At 47.7% G+C, this 22,522-nt stretch overlaps 1 protein-coding gene across 1 annotated transcript in view; it reads left to right on the top strand.

The window, feature by feature from the left end:
* RNF130 (ring finger protein 130) overlaps positions 1-15,505 on the top strand; it is a 132,635-nt gene extending 117,130 nt beyond the window's left edge. Inside the window, exon 8 of the mRNA XM_080673104.1 lies at positions 11,831-15,505. Coding sequence (XP_080529230.1) covers positions 11,831-11,940 — 110 coding nt within the window. The 3' untranslated portion in view covers positions 11,941-15,505. The remainder of the gene's footprint in view (positions 1-11,830) is intronic.
* Positions 15,506-22,522: the final 7,017 nt, after the last annotated feature.

Below are 22,522 nucleotides of genomic sequence, written 5' to 3'. Positions count from 1 at the left end.
AGTCTGTTTTGCCTGGTATGCGTATTGCTATCCCAGCTTTCTTTTTATTTCTTTTTGCATGGACTATCTTTTTCTATCCCTTCACTTTCAGTCTATGTGTGGTTTTTTTTATCTAAAGTGAATCTCTTAGAAGCAGCATATAGAGGGATCTTATTCTTTTATCCATTCAGTCACCCTATGTCTTTTGATTGGAGCATTTAGTCCATTTACATTTAAAGTAATAATTGAGCCTGGCCAGTGTGGCTTAGTGGTTGAGAGTCGAACTGTGAACTAGGACGTCACTGTTCGATTCCTGGTCAGGGCACATGCCTGGGTTGCCGGCTCAATCCCCAGTAAGAGGCACGCAGGAGGCAACCGATTGATAACTCTCATCATTGATGTTTCTATCTCTCTCTCTCTCCCTCTCTAAAAAAATCTATTTTAAAAATTAGTAATAATTGATAGGTATGTGCTTATTTTGTTAATTTTTTTTGGCTGTTTTTGTTCTCTGTTCCTTTCTTAATTCCTTTCCTTTTGATTTGCAGATATTCTTTAGTGTTTTGTTTGGGTTCCTCTATATTTTTTTTGTAGGTTTTTGGTTTGTGGTTACCATGAGGTTCATATATATTCATCTATGTATATAGTTATAGATATATATAGCAGTCTATTTTAAGCTGATACATGTTCTATATGTTTTTGTTTTGTGTATCCCTTGACTAGTTATAGTTAATGTTGCTACTTTTGTCTTTTAACCTTCATATTAGCTTTTTAAGTGGTTGATTTACTGTGTTTGTTATATATTTGCCTTTACCATTGAGATTTTTTTTCTTGTATCTTCTTATTTCTGATTATGGCCTTTTCTTTTCTGCATAAAGAAGAGTCTTTAACATTTCTTGGAAAGCCAGTTTAATTGTGATGAAGTCCTTTAGTTTTTGCTTATCTGGGAAACTCTTCTTCAGTTCTGAGTGATAACCTTGCCAGGTAGAGTATTCTAGGTTGTAGGTTCCTTTCTTTCAGCACTTTAAATATTTCCTGTCACTCCCACAGTTGCTGCTCAGAAATCAGCTGATAGCCTTATGGGGTTTCCCTTGTATGTAACTTGTTTCCTTCTTGCTGCCTTCAAATTATTTTTTATCTTTAACTTTTGCCATTTTAATTACAGTATATCTTGGTGTGAGCCTCTTTGGGTTCATCTTGTTTGGAACTCTCTGTGCTTCCTGAACCTGGATGTTTGTTTCCTGCCCCAAATTAGGAAAGTTTTCAGCCATTATTTCTTCAACTATACTTTATGTCCCTTTTCTAATTCCTTCTAATATGTTCTTCATTTCAGTTACGGTTTTTTTCATCTCTGATTGGTTCTTTATTTTATTTTCTACCTCTTTGTTGAAGTTGAGTTCTTTATCGGGCATAATATTTATCTCTGTTTCATTAGTGTTTTTCTCCAGGTTATTTTTGTTTCTTTATTTGAGGAATGTTCTTCTGTCTCCCTTTTTCGTTTGACTTTCTGTGTTTGTTCCTATGAGTTAGATGAAATAGCTCACTCTCCCAATCTTGCAAATGTGGTCTCTGTATAGACTGTGTGCCAGATGGTTTGGGTAGGCTGTTCCTAGGCAGGGTGGGTGCATGTGGGTACCTGGTGTTCTGCGTGGCCAGAATGAGTGGATTCCGGGTTGGGCAGCTTGGTGTGTGCTTCCTCGCTCCTCTGATCCAGGCGGGCTGCCCAGTGTGCATGTGGTGTGCCCCATTACTTTAATTGTCTGTTGCCATCGCATGCCCTACTTGTTCTGCACTTTCTCCACGGGACAGCCCTGTGCGAGGTACGACAGTGTTGCGCTAGTTCGCACTCTCTCCGGGCAGGGGAGCCCCACATGTGTGTGCAACCCAGCGGGCGCCTGCAGCTGCATCCTGCCGTGCGCACTGGATCAGTCTCCAGCTGAGGGGCCCCGTGCATGCACTCTCCTGCTGGAGCTCCGGGAGTGATGGCTGGAGACTCCTTGCAGCAGCCCTGCATTCTTGAGGTGCCCAGCCTGCTATATGTGGTCCGTCTCATTTGTTGTACAGAAGCTGTTCAACTGGCCCTCACTTGCCTCTCAGGAGGAATTGCTCTAAATAGAGGTGTACGTTCTGTGTGCTCTTGGAAGGGTCGAGCTCAGCATCCTCCTACACCACCATCTTGGACCCGCCTCCCAAGTTTTTAATTTTGATGGGTATCCAATGTGTCTGTTTTTTCTTTGGTTTGTGTTTTAGGTGTCATATCTAGGAAATGATTATGTAATTGAAGATCACAAAAACTTCCAAGAGTTTTATAACGTTCACAGAGCATGGCTCTCCACCAGGAGGCCCAAGAATTTTGGAAGGAGTGAAGTAGATGCAGGTTGGCTCCTGGAATTAAAAGAATGGGGACACAGCCCTAGCCGGCTTGGCTCAGTGGATAGAGCATCAGCCTGCGGACTGAGGGGTCCCAGGTTCGATTCCGGCCAAGGGCACATGCCTGGGTTGCGGGCTCGATCCCCAGTAGGGGGCATGCAGGAGGCAGCCGATCAATGATTCTCTCTCATTATTGATGTTTCTATCTCTCCTTCTCCCTTCCTCTCTGAAATCAATAAAGAAATATGTATTTTTTTAAAAAGAATGGGGACACAAAAGAAAGCGGCAGGGAGGGGAGCTGGTTTAGAACGTTATAGCTCAGAGCTACCTAACAGACAAGCCCACGGGCAAGAAATAGGGTTGGCACAGTTGGGTCAGTGACAAGAGGAAGATTCTCAACACCCATAGGTAAAGCGACTCTGGGAAGACTCCCTCGGACAGGAGAGCAGCAGAACCATCCAAAGAGGGAAGCTGGCGATCTTGCTGGAGAGCATTTTCCTTACTGAGGAGCCTAAAAAACAAGTCGAAATAACGAGCCGGGCAGCATCAGAGCCGAGTTCAGCCTGAGGATAAGGGTAAAGGTAAAACTAGAGTGAGGAGATGCCCAGGAGGGTAAGCTCTGTTGGCAGCAATGGCCTGGCAGTCTCTGAGGAGGCTTTGAAAACCAGAAGAAGTCTAGCAAATCTGTAAAAGTTACACAGTTCCTTTACTCCAGTTTTTAAAGTTTTTCATAAAAGTTCCTTTTGAAGAAAATGTCAGTTGGTCTTACCTAACCATGCAAGGGGCAAGGGTTTCCTCCGCCTGGGTCAGAGCCTCAGGCAGGCTGCCTGCACCGCTCCCCCCCCCCCCCCCCCGCTCCTGCCCCGCCCCCTCACGCCCCAGGTGGCGCCTCCTCCTGCTCCAGGCAGAGGCACAGGGGTTCTGGCAACAGCCAACCCAACACCTCCCTCCCTTCTGGAGGCTCTTTCCCCGTGACCAACGCACACTGCACATGACTACGATAGGAATGGCCCAGGCTCATGGTCAGAGAAGAGTCATTCAAAATTCAAAGACACAAGTGATTTCTCCTTAAACTCAGAAAAATGCATTTCCAGCACCTTGCTTTTGGTCACATACTTAACAAACTGTAATAGGGGGTTACATCCTAGGGATTTGGGGCAGTTTATAAAGGCAAAAAAGGTCCCAATTACTTTTTAAAAACTCTCAAATCACAATGAAAGGCTGACAAGTACAGCAACTGCAACTTCCTCTGGGACATCAGTCATGTCCTCATGCCACCGTCACTGGGAGGAATTGACATCCAGGCCAACTGGCTGTGAGGACCAGCTCTGACTACAGCAGAAGAGCTGCTGTGCAAGAGACACCCCTATGGAGCAGGACTTGCTTCAGTGGGGCTTTGGTGCTCACTGAGTCTGCCCCTTGAGTGTGCTGCTTATGAATGTGTAGAGTTATAATCTGGGATGGTCTCACTCTGACCACTGGGTATACTGGCTCTTGGGTCACCAGGGAGGTGCAAAGTCAGCCACTGCCTAGGGCCACCCAGCAGGAGTTACAGAGAGATCTGCAGATTCCTCCTCTTTGTATCACATTTGGAAGTGCCCAAACGAGGCCCAGTTTTTATTGATAGGTTTGGGCTCCCTGACCCAGCTGCAGCTTGTTTGACAGATTTTAGCCTGAGCAAGGACAGGCCATTCATACGCAAAAGCTGCTGCACACAGCTTGGATGTGGTTGTAAATTGGATGAGGCAGGGTTTTAGGGCAGTGGTCAGCAAACTCATTAGTCAACAGAGCCAAATATCAACAGTACAACGACTGAAATTTCTTTTGAGAGCCAAATTTTTAAAACTTAAACTTATTCTAACGCCACTTCTTCAAAATAGACTCGCCCAGGCCGTGGTATTTTGTGGAAGAGCCACACTCAAGGGGCAAAAGAGCCGCATGTGGCTCGCTAGTCGCAGTTTGCCGACCACGGTCTTAGGGAATCACCAGGGTGGAGCAAACAGAAATGGCTGCCAGTCAGCTGTGCAACCCGGGAGGTCCCAGCATAGAAACAATGATCCCTGCGAGCATCTCCGTCTGGGAGAAAGCTGCCCTCATGTTCCTGCCCTGATGCCAGACAATCCACTTCCTCCTCGTATGTGTCTGTCCCCCAGAGCCTTGCTCTGGTGCGGAGTTCAGAGGAAATGGGACCCTGTAAGTTCAGTTCATGGTTCTGGCCTTTTAAAAGGAACAGCTGGATATCCAGCAGCCTCTGTGTCACTGAGCCCCAATTCGTACTGGTTTTTACAGCCCATAGTTCTTACTGCCAGAAGGGACTTCTCTTCCCAGCTCTGGAACCCTGGGCTGAGGGTCTGGTGTGGGCCTGGGACCCCTTGCTCCTCAGGGCAGCCTCTGCAGAGACAGTCTCCCTCCCGATTAAAAAAAGGCACACGTGGGTGCCAGACCAACCCGTCCCGTGCCTCTGCACCTCCTACGAGTCTCAATGTGCTTTCTTCTTTACTTCTCTAGTTGTAGGACTTCCATTCAGCCAGCTTTCCAGCAGTTCTGGATGATGGTTGTTCAGTATTTTAGTTGTAATTTTGATGTGATTGTGGGAGGCAGCAAGTGCAAGCATTTACCTACACTGCCATCTTCAAATCTCCCATCTCTTATTTTTTTTTACAGCCCCTGCAACACATCCTCCAGTTTCCCAGGGTCTGTAAGAAAGCCTCTTATCTATAGTTAGTAAGGTGAATAATCATTAAACAACTGTGATCCTATTCTTACTGTGTGTCCTTCCCCCTACACGGGGGCGGGGGGTGGGGTGGAGAGGGAGAGTAAGGAGGCAATAGAAACATTGATGTGAGAGAGAAACATCATCGGCTGCCTCCAGTGCATGCCCTGACTTGGGATCCAATCTGCAACCTTTTGGTGTACAGAACAATGCTCCAACCAACTGAACCACCCAGCCAGGACAACATAGGGTGTTTTAAGAATTAAATGTAGCATCCCAGAAGAAAACTACATCTTTGAAGATCAGAAATCTCAGAAAAGGGTTTCCCCAATACTGTCACAGACTCTCTAATGGTTACATTTGTAAGTAGGAAGGACCTATGCTTTTGTAAATGTTTCCTATCTTCATCTTAACCTGACAGGTTTCTCCTAAATGACTCAACTCTACACAGTTCTTTTCCCATTTTTTTTTTTAAGAAAAAAAAAAGTGGTTTTCCAATAGCCGAAGATGAATTTTCTCCTTACCAATCTAAAAAATGCCTGAAATCTCTTTTCCCATCTTGCATCTGCATCAACAATTCCCCCAAGGCATAGACAAGCTTCCATTTATCTTTGCTAGAAATGAATCAGAAAACAAATACTTAACAAAATTTGAGACCAAGAATATTGGAAACAATAGATTATCCAAAAAAAAAAAAAAAAAAGAATATGTGGATCATAATATTCTTCTTCCACAATATTTAGAGATTATTCTACATCAGTGCATATAGATCTGTCTGCACTCTTCTCCTTAATATTAATAAATGCATTTTATATTGAATCAATTCTAAATTGATGGACATTTCAGTTATTTAAAAATCTTCATAATTTCTATGAAGGCCATATAACTATCAAAACTGATGATGTACATAAATAGCAAGGGTGGCTAACTTCTGGGTTCTTGATTGTCTCTGGACACAAATTAGCACAAATTAGTTACCCCTAATTGGGATAATATACATCCCGGTCAACTCAACTTTATGTAGTGTTTATGGGCACAGGGTGAAGAGACTGAAATAAAGTATATTGAGCCCTAGCTGGTTTGGTTCAGTAGATAGAGCATCAGCCTGCAGACTGAAGGGTCCCAGGTTCGATTCCAGGGATGTGCAGGAGGCAGTCGATCAATGATTCTCTCTCATTATTGATGTTTCTAGCTCTCTCTTCCTCTCCCTTCCTCTCTGAAATCAATAAAAAAATATTTTTTAAAAATAATAATTATTATTTTTATGAGTTGTGCTTATGAGTAGTTTATGGTCTAAAAGGGGAAGAAAGATATAAAACAGCAAATAGGACAATACACATAATCAGATATTTATATTTTGCAGAGAATTTCAAAATCTCTTATTTTTTTAATTGCATTTGTCAGTTTCAGGATTCTAAAGTCTAGAAGGGACTTTTAAGCCACACTAAGGGAACCTGATAATAAGTTGATTAGGTTTCTGCTTCTGGTAATGTCATTCTAGCTTGTAGTCCAACCAGCATACCAGCAAAACCAGCAAATAGGGGAAAGCCTTCTTTTGAATATTTGATTTTAAGCCATTGAAGAGCTGTAAATACAGTGAGGACCTTAGGTACTAAGAGCCCAGAAAAGGAAAGTTCAACAATGGGCATTTCAGGCATTTGCTGTCATAACAAACGCTGTGAAGTGGCTAAATGTGGGTGAAAGACACAGAGCTGAGGAGAGCCCAGCAGTCTTGGTGTGCTTGTGAGACAAACTGGGTGTTCAGGGCCCACCATGGAGAACGAGCCCTGATGAACACCCGAGGCTTTTCATTGGACTCCCCAAAGCTCTGCACCCTGCAACTGAGAATGAACCAGAATCTGACCAGCCCAACTCTGCCTCTGCTTAATTTCTAATTGGATTCAAGTGATATGCCATATCCTAAAAGTGATATATCCCTTCCTAAGGCAATAAGAACCCTATGGAAGACACCACCATCAGCAGCCTCTGTTTATCTCCACATTTTTCACATGCAATGTCTAGCAATCCATCAAAATACCAGGCAAATTATTATAGACTAGGGGCCCAGTGCATGAATTTGTGCACCTTGAAAGGAACTGTGGGCCACGAGGCTGCAGTAGGCACAGGGGCGGGTCTCAGCCCATCTTCCATGCCCCCACCCAGCCCCTCCTGCCATGGCCCCCAGTCCCCTGTCTGCCAGCAGCCCTGCTCCTGCAGCCACTGCTCCCACACGCTGATGGCACCAGCCCCGCTTGCACCCGCTGTCGGCGCGGAGTGATTGGGGCCGGAGCCAGCAATGGGTGCGAGCAGGGCCAGTGCAGTCAGTAGGTGGGAGCGGTGGCTGCTGCCCAAATTGCCCCTCAGGAGCAGGGGGAGGTAGAGAAGCCATCAGGGGCGATCGGGGCTGGCAGCCGCTGCTCACACCTGCTGATGGCACCAAGCAATCGGGACCGACGCTAGGCGCCAGCAGCAGGTGCAAGTGGGGCCATCATTGGCAGCGGGTGCAAGAGGTGGCTGCTGGCCCCGCTCACCCCTCAGGAGCAGGGGGAGGTGGAGAAGCTCTGAGGGGCGATCGGGGCTAGCTCCAGACGCTAGCAGTGGTGCAAGCGGCGGCTCCGGCGCCAGCAGCAGGTGCGAGCACCAGGCGGGAGCAAAGAATTTTCAGTAACCACCAGAGGCTTGCCCTGATGACAGTGACTTGCAACCCCCTTGGTCTGGTGCCCCCGCTCACCTGCTCCACCATCCCGCCACGGCCAATGCCTACCATGTTCCGTGTATACCCACTGGTGGTCAGCACATGTCATAGCGACTGGTTGTTCAGTTGTTCCACTGTTCAGTCTATTTGCATATTAGGGTATATATATATATATATATATATATATATATATATATATATATATATATATAGACTACAGGCCCAGTGCACAAAATTCATGCACGGGTGGGTCCCTAGGCCTGGACGGCAATCAGGGCCAATCTGTGGGGTGACCAGCAGGGTGATCAGCGGGCACCCCGCTGGTACTCACCTTGGCTGGCCTGGTGCCGCCTACTTGCTGGCCCCACCCCCCCTCACCACCGCCGGTCACCTCCCTCTGCAGGGCAACCAGCAGGACAATCAGGGGGCCCCCACTGCACCCGCCTTGGCTGGCCTGGGGCCTGCGGGCTGGGGGCAGCTCCTGTGTTGAGCGTCTGCCCCCTGGTGGTCAGCACACATCATAGCAACTGGTCGTTCCACCAGTTGTTCTGCCATTCGTTGATTTGCATATTAAGCTTTTATTATATAGGTTACAATGGAATATTATTCAGCAATAAAAAAATAATGAAATCTTGCCATTTGTGATAGCATGGATGGACCTACCTAAATAAAATAACTCAGAGGCAAATACCATATGGTCTTGCTTATATGTTGAATCTAAGAAAACAAATAGACAAACAGACTTACAGATACGAAGAACAAACTGATGGTTGCCAGAGGAGTGGGTGGGGAAGGGGTGGAAAAGGTGAAGGGGATTAAGAGGTACAAACTTCCAGTTATAAAGTAATGTCACAGGATATAATGTACAGCACAGGGAATGTAATCAATAATGTCGTAACTTTGGCCCTGGCCATTGTACTCAATGGTTAGAGCTTTAGCCAGCGCACTGAAAGGTCTTGGGTTCAATTCCCAGTCAAGGGCACATACCTGGGTTGCAGGTTGGATTCCTGGCACCTGTGTGGGAGACAACCAATCAATGTCTCTCTCTTCCTCCCTCTCTTCTACTCTATCTAAAATCAATGGAAAAATATCCTTGGGTGAGGGTTAACAAAAATAAATAAAATAAGTAAAAATAGTATAACTTTGTATGGAGACAGATGATAATAGGCTTACCATGATCATATTTTAAGATATATAAAGGTAGAATCACTATATTGTACACCTGAAAGTAATATCATATTGTATGTCAAGTATACTTTAATAAAGAAAGAATAATACAGCCCTAGCTGGTTTGGTTTAGTGGATAGGGTGTAGGCCTGCAGACTGAAAAGTCCCAGGTTTGATTCCAGTCAAGGACAAATGTCCACGTTGCAGGCTTGATCCCCAGTTAAGGGCAGGAGGTAGCCAATCAATGATTCTCTCTCATCTTTGTTGTTTCTATCTCTCTCTCTCTCCCTTCCTCTCTGAAATCAATAAAAATATTTTTTTAAAGAAAGAATAATGCAATAAAATAAAAAGTACCAGGCATAGCCCAGCCAGTGTAGCTCAGTGGTTGAGCATCGACCTATGAACCAGGAGGTCACGGTTCGATTCCTGGTTGGGGCACATGCCCAGGTTGTGGGCTTGATTTCCAGTGCAGGTGTGGGCTCGATCCCCAGTGCAGGAGGCAGCCAATCGATGTGTCTCTCTCTCACATTGATACTTCTCTCTCTGTGTCTCTCCCCCTCCCTTCTACTCTCTCTAAAAATCAATGGAAAAATATCCTCAGGTAAGGATTAACAACAACAAAAACACAGACATACCAGAAAACCAAATGACCAAAAAGGAGGAAAAACAAAAAATAGAAATAGATCCACAATAAATACAAATATTGAAAATATTTGACATGGACTTTAAAATAACTTTAAGTTCGTTTAGGAAACCAATGACAAGATGGATAACTTTAACAGTTAAAGCTGTAGTAAAGATAGGCTAACAGATTGCTGGAACAAAATAGTGCCCAGAAAAACCCATACCTATAAGAGCAATAGATTTTCAACTAAGGTCTCAAGACAATTTACTGGGAAAAGGCTAATTCTTTAAACCCGTGGTCGGCAAACTGCGGCTCGCGAGCCACATGCGGCTCTTTGGCCCCTTGAGTTTGCCTCTTCCACAAAATACCACGGCCTGGGCAAGTCTATTTTGAAGAAGTGGCGTTAGAAGAAGTTTAAGTTTAAAAAATGTGGCTCTCCAAAGAAATTTCCATCGTTGTCCTGTTGATATTTGGCTCTGTTGACTAATGAGTTTGCCGACCACTGCTTTAAACAAATGATGCTGAAACTATTGAACCTATCCATAGGCAGAAAGATGAACTTCAATCTTTATTTCTCACCATATACAGAAATGTATTTGATGTGGTTTATCTAAATATAAGAACTAAAACTATAAAAGTTCTAAATGAACACATAGGATAAAAATCTTAATGGCCTTGGGGTTTGCAAAGATTTCTTTATCCTGCTACAAAAGCATCCACTCTAGAAAGAAAAATCAATAAATCATATTTTATTAAAATTTCAAACTTTTGCTCTTCAAAGGGCATTGTTAAGAAAATAAAAAGGCAAGCCACAAACTGGGAGAAAATATTTGCAAAATATGTATGTCTGACAGAGGAGCTGTGTCCAAAATATTCTTTTTAAAAAAAACTCTTACAACTCCATAATAGGAAGACAACCCAATTTTTTAAATGGGCAAAAGATTTGAGCAAAATGCTTCACAAAATATATACAATTGGTATGTAAGCACATGAAAAGTGCCAGAAATCAAGGAAATGCAAACTATGCCACAGTGAGTTGCTACTGCACTCCTTCCATGGCTCACACGTAAAACGTTGACTGTGTGCGTGCTGGGAGGTAGAACTCACACTGCTGGTAGGATGCTCAGAAGTTCAACTGCTTTAGAAACGTCGACTCACATCTATTCAGCCCTTCGCTCCTAGAAACCCACCGAGAGCAATGGCAGTCAGACTCACACATGTCCAGAGCAGCTTTATCTGTAAGAGCCAATAAGTTACTATCTGACTCCACTTACATAAAGTTCTAGAAAGATACAGACTCACCTCATCTACCTGGGGGTACGACTAGGGTGGAAAGAAAGGGAAGAATTATGAGTCACCAGGAAGTTTTGGGGGTGATGGAGATGCTTGCTGTCTTGATTTCAGTGATTGTTTCAGGGACGTGTACATAGGTCAAGACTCATCAAATTGTACATTTAAATATGTGCATTTTGTTATATGTCGATTATATCCCAATAAACCTGCAAAACGAAACATAGTTATTCAGAAAAGGAAATGCAAGCATGGCTTAGCTCTGAATAGCACCAATAGTCAAATAACGTAAACATTGAATTTTCTTAAAAATATAATTATGCTGAGGCAATGGGAAATATGTGGCTGTGTAAAGGGGTAGATGGAGGAGTCCTCCACAGTGGGGGTTCAGCAGGTAAAGTCTAAGGCTGGAAACATGCTAGTTAGAGACATAGAGGGAAGTATGCCACGAATCAGCTCAAAGTGGCTGTCTCTGAGGAAGGGGGTCGCAGATTACTGGTCTTAACACGTGGGAGGAACTGTCTGAACCATGTTAAGGTATAACTTTAATATAAATAAAAACTTGTAGGGCACTATCAGAGCCTCAAAGTCACAACCTCAGTCTGCCTGGTGGTGAAGCGGCTCTGTGTGCCCCACCCCGGGCTCAGACAAGAGACACAGAATTTTCCATGTGGTTGTGGGTCCCTCAGTCACAGTTTTCAAGTTTGCAAGTGGAGGCTGTGTAAGAGCACCAGGCAGCTTTTGCTCTGAAGAGTTCCAGTGGTTCATCTTTTGGGGACCCACATGTTGGAATTGACGTGTTTAAAGTTGCTTAAATTGAGGGATGCCTGAACTCTGAATTTTTCTCATGATAAGAACCCAAAATAAAGACACATATTTGAGAAAATGTGATTCTTTGAAGATAATTCACCTTCTTTCCTCCAAGCCACGTGGGAAGTGGGGGGAGTAGAGGCCTGATGACCTAGTAAGTCTGTGCTTCTTGTTCCTTCTCCAGGTGGCCACTTCTTTCATCGAAGCTCTCTGTCCCCACGGAGCCTGGTGTATGAAAGTGAATTCTCCACACTCGAACCTTCTTTGGACATGTATGATGAGAACAAAACCTGATTTTTAAAAAAGGGGCCGTTGGGGGTCACCTCTTCTGTGATTTGATTTATGATCACCTTCTTGTTTTGTATTCTTCTGTCAGCGTCTGTTTTGGAAGAATGGCAGCGCTTTCCAAGCTCAGGTTGGGGCTCAGGGTTAAATTGCAAAGTTCCCCCCTGGTGAGGCTTTGAGAACAGCCTTATTTCCCAGGTGACCTGGTGGCACCTACAACCCGCCCAAAGCTGGCCACTGACCACAGGCCCCGACAAGCCTGGCTGTTTGCAGAAGAGGTAGCCCAGGGTGAATGGTGCATCGTAAACGTGTGTCTGAATAGCCACATGCTCTCTGTGTCGGGGTGATGCTGGCATTTTTAAATACTTTTGTGCTCCTCACTTATGATGCATACTGATGTCCACAGGCGCGCTTCTTACTGATGTGGGCACGAGTTGCTGCTGCATGGCCCACTCTATATCTTCCTGACTCTTAATCTACTTCCTGTTAAAAGGCCTCTTTCTGAAGGTTCCTGAGAGAAAGCCTCACCTTTTGTCCCTCTTCTGAGACTGACCACCCAGAGCACTGCCACGGGCTGCAGGCAGGCTGTGCAGGACAAGCAGTCGGTCACATCGTCACAGAGCATGACCTAAGGTGTTACCTGCTTATGTGACCACCGAACCCTGAAGGCTCTGTCCACAAGGCCTGTGACTTATTTGCTTGGCAACCACTGAGGTGTGTGGGGGGGTTGCACCCAGGAGGCAATCATCTCAGCGTGACAGCCAGTGGGTATCAAAATCCAAAAAGGTTCTGCGTGATTTTGTTTAGATTGCATCACCCCCTTGCTTGCAGACACTGGATGAGCACCTCTCTTTAGTCTTCACTGGTCCTAACCAGTGCTCTCCACCAGCCTTGGCGTCGGCATGAAGAAGGTGCAGGAGCTTCCAGAAGAAGACGTGGTGGCCCGTGTAGCGCAGATCTGGGACACGTGCCCTTCCTACACACCTGGGAGGACATCAAGTTAACATCACAAGAAACATGCATGAAACATGCATTTTAAGAGTAATCCTAACACGGAATCATGATGAGCAAATTTACGAAACAAATCTAGACATCCTTCTTGCTCAAGGACACACCCTAGTTCAGCCTGTTTCACCTGATGACAGCCACGAAGAGGTGTCAGAGCCCTCCCATCTTTTTATGAGAAAGGGCCTCCAGTCTCCTATGCCGAGAGTTAGACCAGCAGCAAACCGCACGTGTCCCCATGCTGCTCTTCTCATGGACCTGTCAGACAGGAGTTTGAGGGGACACTTGCCCTTTTCCGCGTGCACCGGCTTCTCTTTCCCAGCGTCTCTGCTTGCGATTTGTTGCTAAGATACCTCAGACACAGTTAGGCCCAGAACAAAACCCGCACGGAACCTGGCGGAGCAGCCTGAGGATCGCCGCCTCGGCGTGACCAGCATTTGGTTTTTCATCATTTGAGGTTGGAACAGTGCAGTTTTAAGGTCTTGGCAGGTTTTTTTTTTTTTTTTTTCCCTTTAACCAAGGGCTTTTGCTTGTTTCCTAGTTATAGTCATTGCACTATAAAAATATTTTTTTATAAAAAACAGTTTCAAGAAGCCCTGTTCATAGACAGGTTTGCCACTGGCTGGCGAGAGAACGGAGTCCAGGTGCTTGAGCGCCGTCTGCAGAGGCCCCAGACGCTCCTGCCTTTGGGTTTTGGTTCGGCTCTTTCCGCAGGAAAGGGACGGTTCTGACCATGCTGTCCGCAACCACACCTGCTTTGCTGAACCAGAACCCAGATCCCAGTGCAGCATTTTCTTCCCACTTGTGCCGTCTCACAAAAGCAGTTAAGTTAAATTACATTCCTTGGGAGGAAATTTAAAATTCAGGCCCCTAAAAATCCACTTCTTGATATCATGTTTGAATTTCTGGTAAATCTAGGGCACACGTTTCCTGCCGAATAACCGAGGAGGTGTTTCTTACAGGGAGTTCCCTGCGGCTAGTGCTTCAGACTCAGCTAGACCCTCTTTTCTGGAAATAGGAGCCGCTTTCCTTCTCAACTCCATGGTGCCCTGCATTGTCCGGGGGGACAGTGGCTTCTCTGCGCAGGCCATGCGTTTCCGGACGGAGCGAGGGTGGCACCATTCGTCTCCAAAAGCGGCCTCTTTGCTGGCGGCTGAGCTGAGGGAAACCCTCCGCCGCCAGGCGGGGTGGGGGCGGGCAGGAGGGCTGCCCGGGCGGGAGCTTCGTGAGAACACAGCTCCACACGGGAACTCCTCCCCTGAGAAGCTCAGTACTCGGAGCTTGGTGGCCAGGCGCACGCGGTTAGGGGTGCGGAGAGGTGCCTTTTCCACATCGTAAGAGCGTCTCAGCTGTTGCAGATCTCACAGCACCGCGGATGTTACCGGGAAGTGTATGATAACCTCTGATCATTTGGGGGGGGGGAGGTGCAGTGAGGGGGACTATTTGAAGATAGAGGGAGGGGGCAGAGCAGTGACTTCCGCCACAGACCTCCGTCCCTGCGGTGGCCTCCGCTGGCAGCAGACCCCAGGTGCATGTGGGCTGAGGTCTGGAACCGCAGGAATGGGGTTGTGGCAGTTAAAATGCAAATGCCTACAATTTGGTGATTTTTAACTTCCTAAGGGAAGAACTTCCCATAGCCCTCCTTTCCCGTTACTTCAGGCACAGAGCTGTCCACAGGCGGAGGCCCAGGCTGGGGCGCCCATGGCGGGGCGGGGCGGGATGGTGGGTGGCAAGCGGGCAGCATGTCCGTCCAGGGCCGCCTGCCGCTGCCCCCTCAGGGGAACACCAGTTCTACCACCAGGGGGTCAGCAGTACCTTGTAAAGTCTGGTGAGCCCCACTTTTTAAGAAAGGCTCCATCTCCCTGCCCCTCCTCAGGCCTGACTCAGAGAATGCCCAGGAGGCACCCACCAGCCACTCGTGCCTGCCACAGCCTGGCTTCCAAAGATGTGGTTGTGCCTGGCCAGGTGGCTCAGGTCGTAGGAGCATCGTCCCATACACCAAAAGGTTGCGGTTCAGCTCCCAGTTAGGGCACATACCTAGGTTGTTGGTTCAATCCCTAGTTGGGGCACATACAGGAGTGCGGGAGGCAACCCAATGTTTCACATCTATTTTTTTTTCTGTCTCTCTCTCAAATCAATAAAGATATATCCTCCAGTGAGAACTTAAAAAGAAATGGAGTCACAAAGGATTTAAACAAAATAAGGTTGCTAAATATAACTAACTTGATGTTTCCTATGGGCTTTAAAAGTTCTTCTCATATTTTTATTACCCCTCACGTCCAATTCTTTCCTTGATCTACATGTTAAACAAAACTGGTTTTAACTGGCCCTGGTGGTGTTGTCCAGTGGTTAGAGCATCAAACTGCCCACAGAAGGGTCACAAGTTTGATTACCGGTCAAGGGCATGTACCTGGGTTGCAGGTTCCATCCCCAGCCCCTGTCAGGGCAGATGCAGGAGGCAACCTATTGATGTGTCTCTCTCACGTAGATGTTTCTCTCTCTCTCCCCCTCCCTCCCTTCCACTATCTCTAAAAAGGATCAATTGAAAAAATATCCTCAGGTGAGGATTAACAAAACCAAAACAAAGCAAAAAAAACTGGTTTTAACAGAAGAAAAATCAAAATGTTACCTTGCTGTTGACCTTTATTATTTATGCAGTGTTTCTGCTGTAGGCAAACAAGGAGGCAGTATTGATGTCAGGTCACCTTGACAAGTGGCTGCTGCTCATAAATATCATGGAACAAAAACACTGATGTCCAGAGGTGGGACTTGGAAGGAAGAAGGTAGGATTATAAGGCTGATTTTGTCAACAGACCTTTATTTCGTTCTCACTATGTGCCAAACACAGACACTCAGAGTTCAGGTAAACCCAGCGATGATGAAGATTTGGCTGTCATAGGACACAGGCACATTAACAGCCAACTGGGCTTTGAGACCAGATGAAATGAGGGTGAGTCATGAAGAGGGGGTTGCCCAGGGCACACAAATGGGCGTGGTGCAGCGTGAAGAGGCCAGGAAGCACCTTGAAATGCAACACCCAGTGAAGGCAAGCCGGGGGAGCTTGAGATGGCAAAGGGACTTACCTGGGATTTTCCCTCTCACACTTCACCCTAGCTCACGCCATTTTTCTGTTTTCTTCGCTCTGACTTGGGGAAGAAAGAAGATATGTTATGACACGTGTCTCCTTGGGGCTTGTTGGTGTCAGATGCTAGGCAGGAAGCTTTGCTGGAGAGAGGGCCTAAATCTCTATTTAGAGAGAGAGCTGGCGTTGGGGTGGGCTGGGTAGGCATGGCAGTGGGCTGGGGGCCGGGCCTGCCTTAAGCAGAAAACTTCCCAGTTGGGCCCAAGACCAGGATCTGACTTAAAGTGGGAAAGGAGGGAGCCACGAGATTGAAGCAGAAGCCGAGGTTGCTAGTCTTGGTGGCTGGGTAGGTGTTGGTGGAACCCAGGGAGAGCCCTGTGGGAGCTGGCAGGGCGTCCAGGCGGCATGGGGACCCAGTGCTGGGTCTCCAGCAGAAATTTGGGGAAGGAAGAGTGATCAGGGTGTGGCCCCTCTGCGCATCAGACACCTGGGAGCTGTTTTAAATGCACATGTCACCTATACCTACCACAGGAGTCTCCATCTCAGTGCAGGCCCTCAGATGCCCTAAATCGCCTCTTTCCCCTCTCCCTCTCTCTCTCTCTCTCTCTCTCCCCCCTCTCCTTCTCCCTCTCTCTCTCTCTCTCCCCCCTCTCCCTCTCCCTCTCCCTCTCCCTCTCCCTCTCCCTCTCTCTCCTCTCCCCCTCCCTCTCCCTTTCCCTTTCTCACTCACCCCTTTCTCTCTCTCTCTTTCTCTCTCTCTCTCTCTCTCACACACACACACACACACACACGCACAGAGTATGCACACAGACACATGCACTCTCCTTCCCACACACACACCCCGGAGTTAGAATCCCACAGGGAATGTCTCCCGGCCCTGGTGTTCCCTTATTCCAGAAGATGCTGGAAGCCAGCGTGGGGCTCCGGTTGCCCAGTGACACGCGGGCCAGGCATGGGTAAAGCCCCAGGAGGCTGACTGAAGTGCGGGCAGAAGGAGCTGCTGACAGCCACTGATTTAGAAAAAGCACTGAGTGTGATTCCCCTGCTCAAGGCCTCACCCACTGCCAGAAACAATGCTTGGGATCCATGCAGAAGGCGCTCCCTGTGCCACCATGAGTGCGGGCGACCACTGTGACACCCACAGTTTAAAGGCAGCGTCCTCCCTCCTGAGAGCAGTTGTTACAAGTGCTGCGTGTCTAGTTTCGCCTTTTCTTTTGGCTTCGTTGGTAAATTGTCCCAAAGCCCACTGGACCGAGGAGGAGCGTGAGTGTGCGTGTTTGTGTAATATCCGGGGACATGGCTGAGCTCCTGTCAGCAGGACTGGAAGGCGCCTTATGCAGTTTATGTATGTAACAGCCGAGAAATTACAGAACAGAAACACGTGTGCGCTTGCGGGGTCCTGCCTGCCTTCTATCCTGACGTGTCTCCTGCAGAGGCCGCCTCGCTGCCCCCTGCAGCCAGGGGCACCTCTGGGGTGTTGGACAGCCCGGAGGTTTGCCCTCTTTCTGAAGGGTGTCCTGGCAGATCCCAGCACCCTGAGCTGGAAGGAAAGAGATGGGGTCCCCGGCAGCGCAGCTGAGAGTCCCCTGTGTTCTCAGGGCTGCGTCCCAGGAGCCCTCGGGACCCCGCGGGCAAAAGCGCGTCAGCCTCGGTTGCGGAAAGGACGACATGTCTGCGCTAAGACTTGGCGCTCGTGGTCCCGCGAGGCCCTTCGGGGGCCTAGCCCGTGGCCTGGGACTTAGCTGGGATTTTCCCTCTCGCACTTCACCCTAGCTCACGCCATTTTTCCGTTTTCTTGGCTCTGACTTGGGGAAAAAGGAAGATACTTTACGCAAATGAAAAACATCAACACTTTGAACTTCATACAACTGGAGTGTTAAACTTTCAGGACTCAGTGCTGCTGGAATGCCAAACCAAGGTGCTGGGCCCTCCCTCCTCCCTTGGACTCTCCCTCAGCCGTGTGCCTGGAGAGATGCGGTGTGCCCGGAGAGATGCGGTGTGCTGGAGACATGCGGTGTGCCCGGAGAGATGCGGTGTGCCGGAGAGATGCGGTGTGCCCGGAGACATGCGGTGTGCCCGGAGACATGCGGTGTGCCCGGAGAGATGCAGTGTGCCGGAGAGATGCGGTGTGCCCGGAGACATGCGGTGTGCCCGGAGACATGCGGTGTGCCCGGAGAGATGCGGTGTGCTTGGAGAGATGTGAGGCTGGATGTCAAGGCCTGGCTCTGCAGCCTGGAAGCACTGGCCTCTCAGAAGCAGTGGGCCTGGCACAGCACCGCTGGTACAGAGGCAGCTGCCAGAGCGCCGGGCCTGAGCCCAGTGTGGGCCAGCCCAGCAGGAAGCGTCTTCACAAAGCACACCGCTCTCCTTCTGTGGGAAGCTGAGCGCTGGCGGACGTCCTGAGCACCTGCTCTCCACTGCAGGAGGCCCTTTACCCTGGGACAGCGCCCAGGGCCCTCAGTCTGTTTTAACGCTGGGCTGGAGCAGTTCTGTGCTCTCCAGTCCACTGTGGTCCTCAGCAGTGATCCCCCTCTCTCTCCAGAAATCTCTACAGCTACTGGCAACTATCGAATTACAGATGATTTTCTGAGCTATTTTTACAAATTTAACCCAACACACATAAACTCTAACTTGTGTTCAGAATTATCCTTCATCCACATCTAAGGCCAGATATATTTACACTGTGTGACATTACAGGACTTTTCTAGTGACTGGGAGGAACCAAGCCAAGATGTTTGTAAAAACAAAAAGTGGGGGTGGGGTAGGCGGACTGCAACGTCCAGGCTATTTTTTTCCTTGGGTGAGTAAGCTGTTCCCAAGCAGAAAGGCTGGCCACCTGGTGACTGCCAACATGCCCAATGGACCAGGTCACCAGGTGTGGCCAGTGCTAGGGTCCCAGCTCCCTCCCTGGGTGCCCAGCCTGAGATGACACATGCCGTCCTGGAGAGAAGCAGAGAGGCCACTGTGCCCATTCATAGTGCCTAGGCCTCGCCGCTGACCCCCCTGGAGTAGTGGTGCCCTGGGCCAATGCTTGGGGCCAGATTCTGGTGTCTTAGCTGAGAGTGGGAAGCAGGGGCTACGCCCGAGTGGCAGTGGCTCTAAGGAAACAACCAATGGGGTTACAGAAACAGGAACGGACGCCAAGCTGGGAAATGCTGTTTGGGGTCCAGGGAACACCGGCTCCTAGTAGAGCAATCCTGGTCCTGTAGGAGAGAAGGAGTTGTCCAAACCCTGGGCCATATATATCTCAATTGTTCTTGACCCTCAGTAGCTTTTGTACTCATCAAATGGTCAAGTTGCCCCTTTCATATTGGGGTCACTCAAGAGCTGCTCTTCCTCTGGGTTCCTGCTAACTATGCACAACATCTCAGAGGATGGCATACTAACTATTTTTCTAACTACAACACAGGTGATTTGGGTGGGGGAGGCTGGGATGTACCTAAATGTGGCAAATGGCTTAGCTGCTACCTTGAGTGATGAAAGGGAAACTAGATGGTTGAATATTAACCCACCATTGGCTAGCTTGTGCCAGAAAGAACACACATTGAAGATCCAAGAAGCAAAACTGAACATTAGCTTACTTTGGGGACTCACTATAGGAGGAGTCACCTTGTCTAGAACACCTGCGAGTAGTCTGTGAGCTGGTTTCTTGGCAACCAGGTCGTATAAGCCCTTTAAAATGTTCTGGACAACACAACTCCTAGGTCCATATGGTTGATGTAAGTATAACTAAGTAGTGAAAATTGTATGGTATATGTCTACATGCCAATAGTGTATACCTGTATGTGGGATTTGCTAATATAACCATTTCAATAAAAACCTATTGAAAAAGCTGCTTTGTGGTAATACTGTTGGTGGTAACCTGTGTCAATGAGGAGTCTTACAGAAACCCCAACCCAAACTGGCTTAAGCAAAAGGGGCTGCAGCGAGTGGCTCACAGGAGCTAAATGCCAGGGGACTGTTGTTTCAGCGGTGTGGCTGGTTCGGTCCTCAGACACGGATACAGGGCACGTTGCTGGCTTTGCTGGCTCCAGATAAAATTCTGGCTCAGGCACAGGTTGGTGGTAGCCCTGTGAGCAGTAGAGCTGATCTAATTCCCCAGGAGGTAACCCAGGCCAGAATGGCATTTCCTTAACCCTGACTGCTTGCTGGGAGGCACGTGGTCATCACCAAACTGGCCACCGTAGTCACAGAAGTGGAATGTGCTAGTGGTCAGGGCAGCATGCGTTCCACTTCTGCCATTGCATTCACCTGGAAGATGGATTCAGAGTTCTAAGGTGTGGTTCCCACAGCATCCACTTCTTTCTCTGCAGCATCTTGATTTTGCTGCAGATGTCCCACGCAGATAGCAAAGAGTGGGCCAGGAAAGTCTGCACATGAGTGCCACCTCTGCCACGTACAAGATGAACTTGGCAGGATTTCACCTGTCTTGCCTTTGTTTTATCATCTCTCAGGTAAGGGTCATAAAATACTCACTGTTAGGGTCGCCGAAGGAGGAATGCACGAGGCCATAAAGGGTAACAAATTATGAATTTATTAAGTCATCTGGATACCAGATGGGCTGAGCCCCCAAATGGCGCCAGCACCCAAAGACGGGGAGTCAGAGGTTTTTAAAGGACTCTAGATGGGCTTCTTCTGGGCAGAGAATTCTCTGTGCAGGTCTGGATTCTGGGAAACTCCAGAGGGGAGAGAGAATGGTCTCAGCAAGTGGAATGTGGTCTAAGCAAGTGGAATGTCCATTGTGAAGGGGGTATCCATTCATTTATTTGTTCAGACCTAACACCTCCCTTACCCAGTTAACATGTGAAGATTAGATTTAAAATAATGGAAGAAGTCTAGTATCCCAAATACACAGATAACTCTTACAACACGACAATAAAAAGGCAACCCGATTTATTTATTTTTTTTTTTCAGAAAAAATGTTGCTTTATTATGATATAGGAAAGACTACAAGTCATGAAGGGAGGGGAGAGTCAAACAGTTCCTCAAACAACACGGTACAATCATTGGAATATTTTCCCTACAATTTTAATTTTGGGTTATAACAATCACTTCAATTATTAAAACACACACACACACACAGCCCCACCCCGGCGATTTTACACAATCAAAGCATACACACCAAGCCTAAACCACAAAAGTTCCAGTATATAGTCCTGCGACATTTTAGCACCTGACAGGAGAGGGGCTGCGTGGGCCAGAGGGAGGCCTGGCCACTTAATCCTCAGGCTACTGGGCCAGGCCTGACTCCATTATCCCAGCATCTACACTGCTTGGGACTCACTCCGCACATCTGAAGAGGGAAAGTCCATGTTTCACTGAGAAGCGCCGAGTAGCAGCCAACATTTCAGAAATTCCGGTTATTTTAAATACACTGATGGGAGTGCAGGGGTCAGAGCCACTTGGTAAGGATAGGAACACCTACATAGAAGTGGTTGTTAGGAAACAACCATTTTCCTGAATTTAATAGCTGGATTGGGAACTTTAAAAAAAGGAAATTTCGCCCTAACCCAGTGGATAGAGTGTCGGCCTGCGGACTCAAGGGTCCCAGGTTTGATTCCGGTCAAGGGCATGTACCTTGGTTGCGAGCACATCCCCAGTAGGGAGTGTGCAGGAGGCAGCTGATCGATGCTTCTCTCTCACTGATGTTTCTAACTCTCTAGCCCTCTCCCTTCCTCTCTGTAAAAAATCAACTATATATATATATATATATATATATATATATATATATGAAATTTCATGTAATATTTTATTCCTAACAAGATCAATTCAAATAAGCACGTCTACCACGGACCTCCTGCTGGGCGTCAACCTATGAGCCAGGAGGTCACGGTTCAATTCCTGGTCAAGGCACTGGCAGGAAGAGGGCAGACTCGGGGCAGCACCCCCTCCCAGGAGCCCTTCCAGGGGCAGGGACGAGGTAAGTGCTTAGAACACCAAGGTTAAAGGGAAGAAAGAGAACTAATTTGGATACACAAGTTTCAAATAATGTCCACAAAAGATACACCTGGCCCCGCTGTCCCTCCCTATCCTTGTGTCCTCAGGACAGCTGAGCCTCTGAGCCCCAGTGCAGGCAGGGAGGGTGGAAGGGAGCACAGGCTGGGAAGGAGGCTGGCCAGACCACAGATAATCTTCCAGAAACCCCAAGGCCAACACATCCGCTTTGTCCCCACTCTGCATTTATAACCTCCAGTCAAGCAAGGAGGACACAGCAGCAGACGCAGGAAGACTCCTTGGCTCAGAACTCCACATGCCAATGTCAGTCAGTTTGCTGTGGTCATTATTAAAAGACAGCACCTCTCCCCCAAAGCAATCTTCACAGCCATCTCTCTCCCTCCCTCTCTCTCTCTCTCTCTCTCTCTCTCTCACACACACACACACACACACACACACACACACACACACACCTTGAACACGTCGCCATTTCTAAAAATCTGCACCCATCCATACTTCTCTGAAAACACTTGCTATTTTAAAACATGCTTTAACTGATAAGGGCAACCC

Source organism: Plecotus auritus (genome assembly GCF_963455305.1).
Source record: "Plecotus auritus genome assembly, chromosome: 6".
Taxonomy (NCBI): Eukaryota; Metazoa; Chordata; class Mammalia; order Chiroptera; family Vespertilionidae; genus Plecotus; species Plecotus auritus.
The sequence above is the reverse complement of the archived record's forward strand: the minus strand, read 5'-3'. Positions and strand labels throughout refer to the sequence as shown.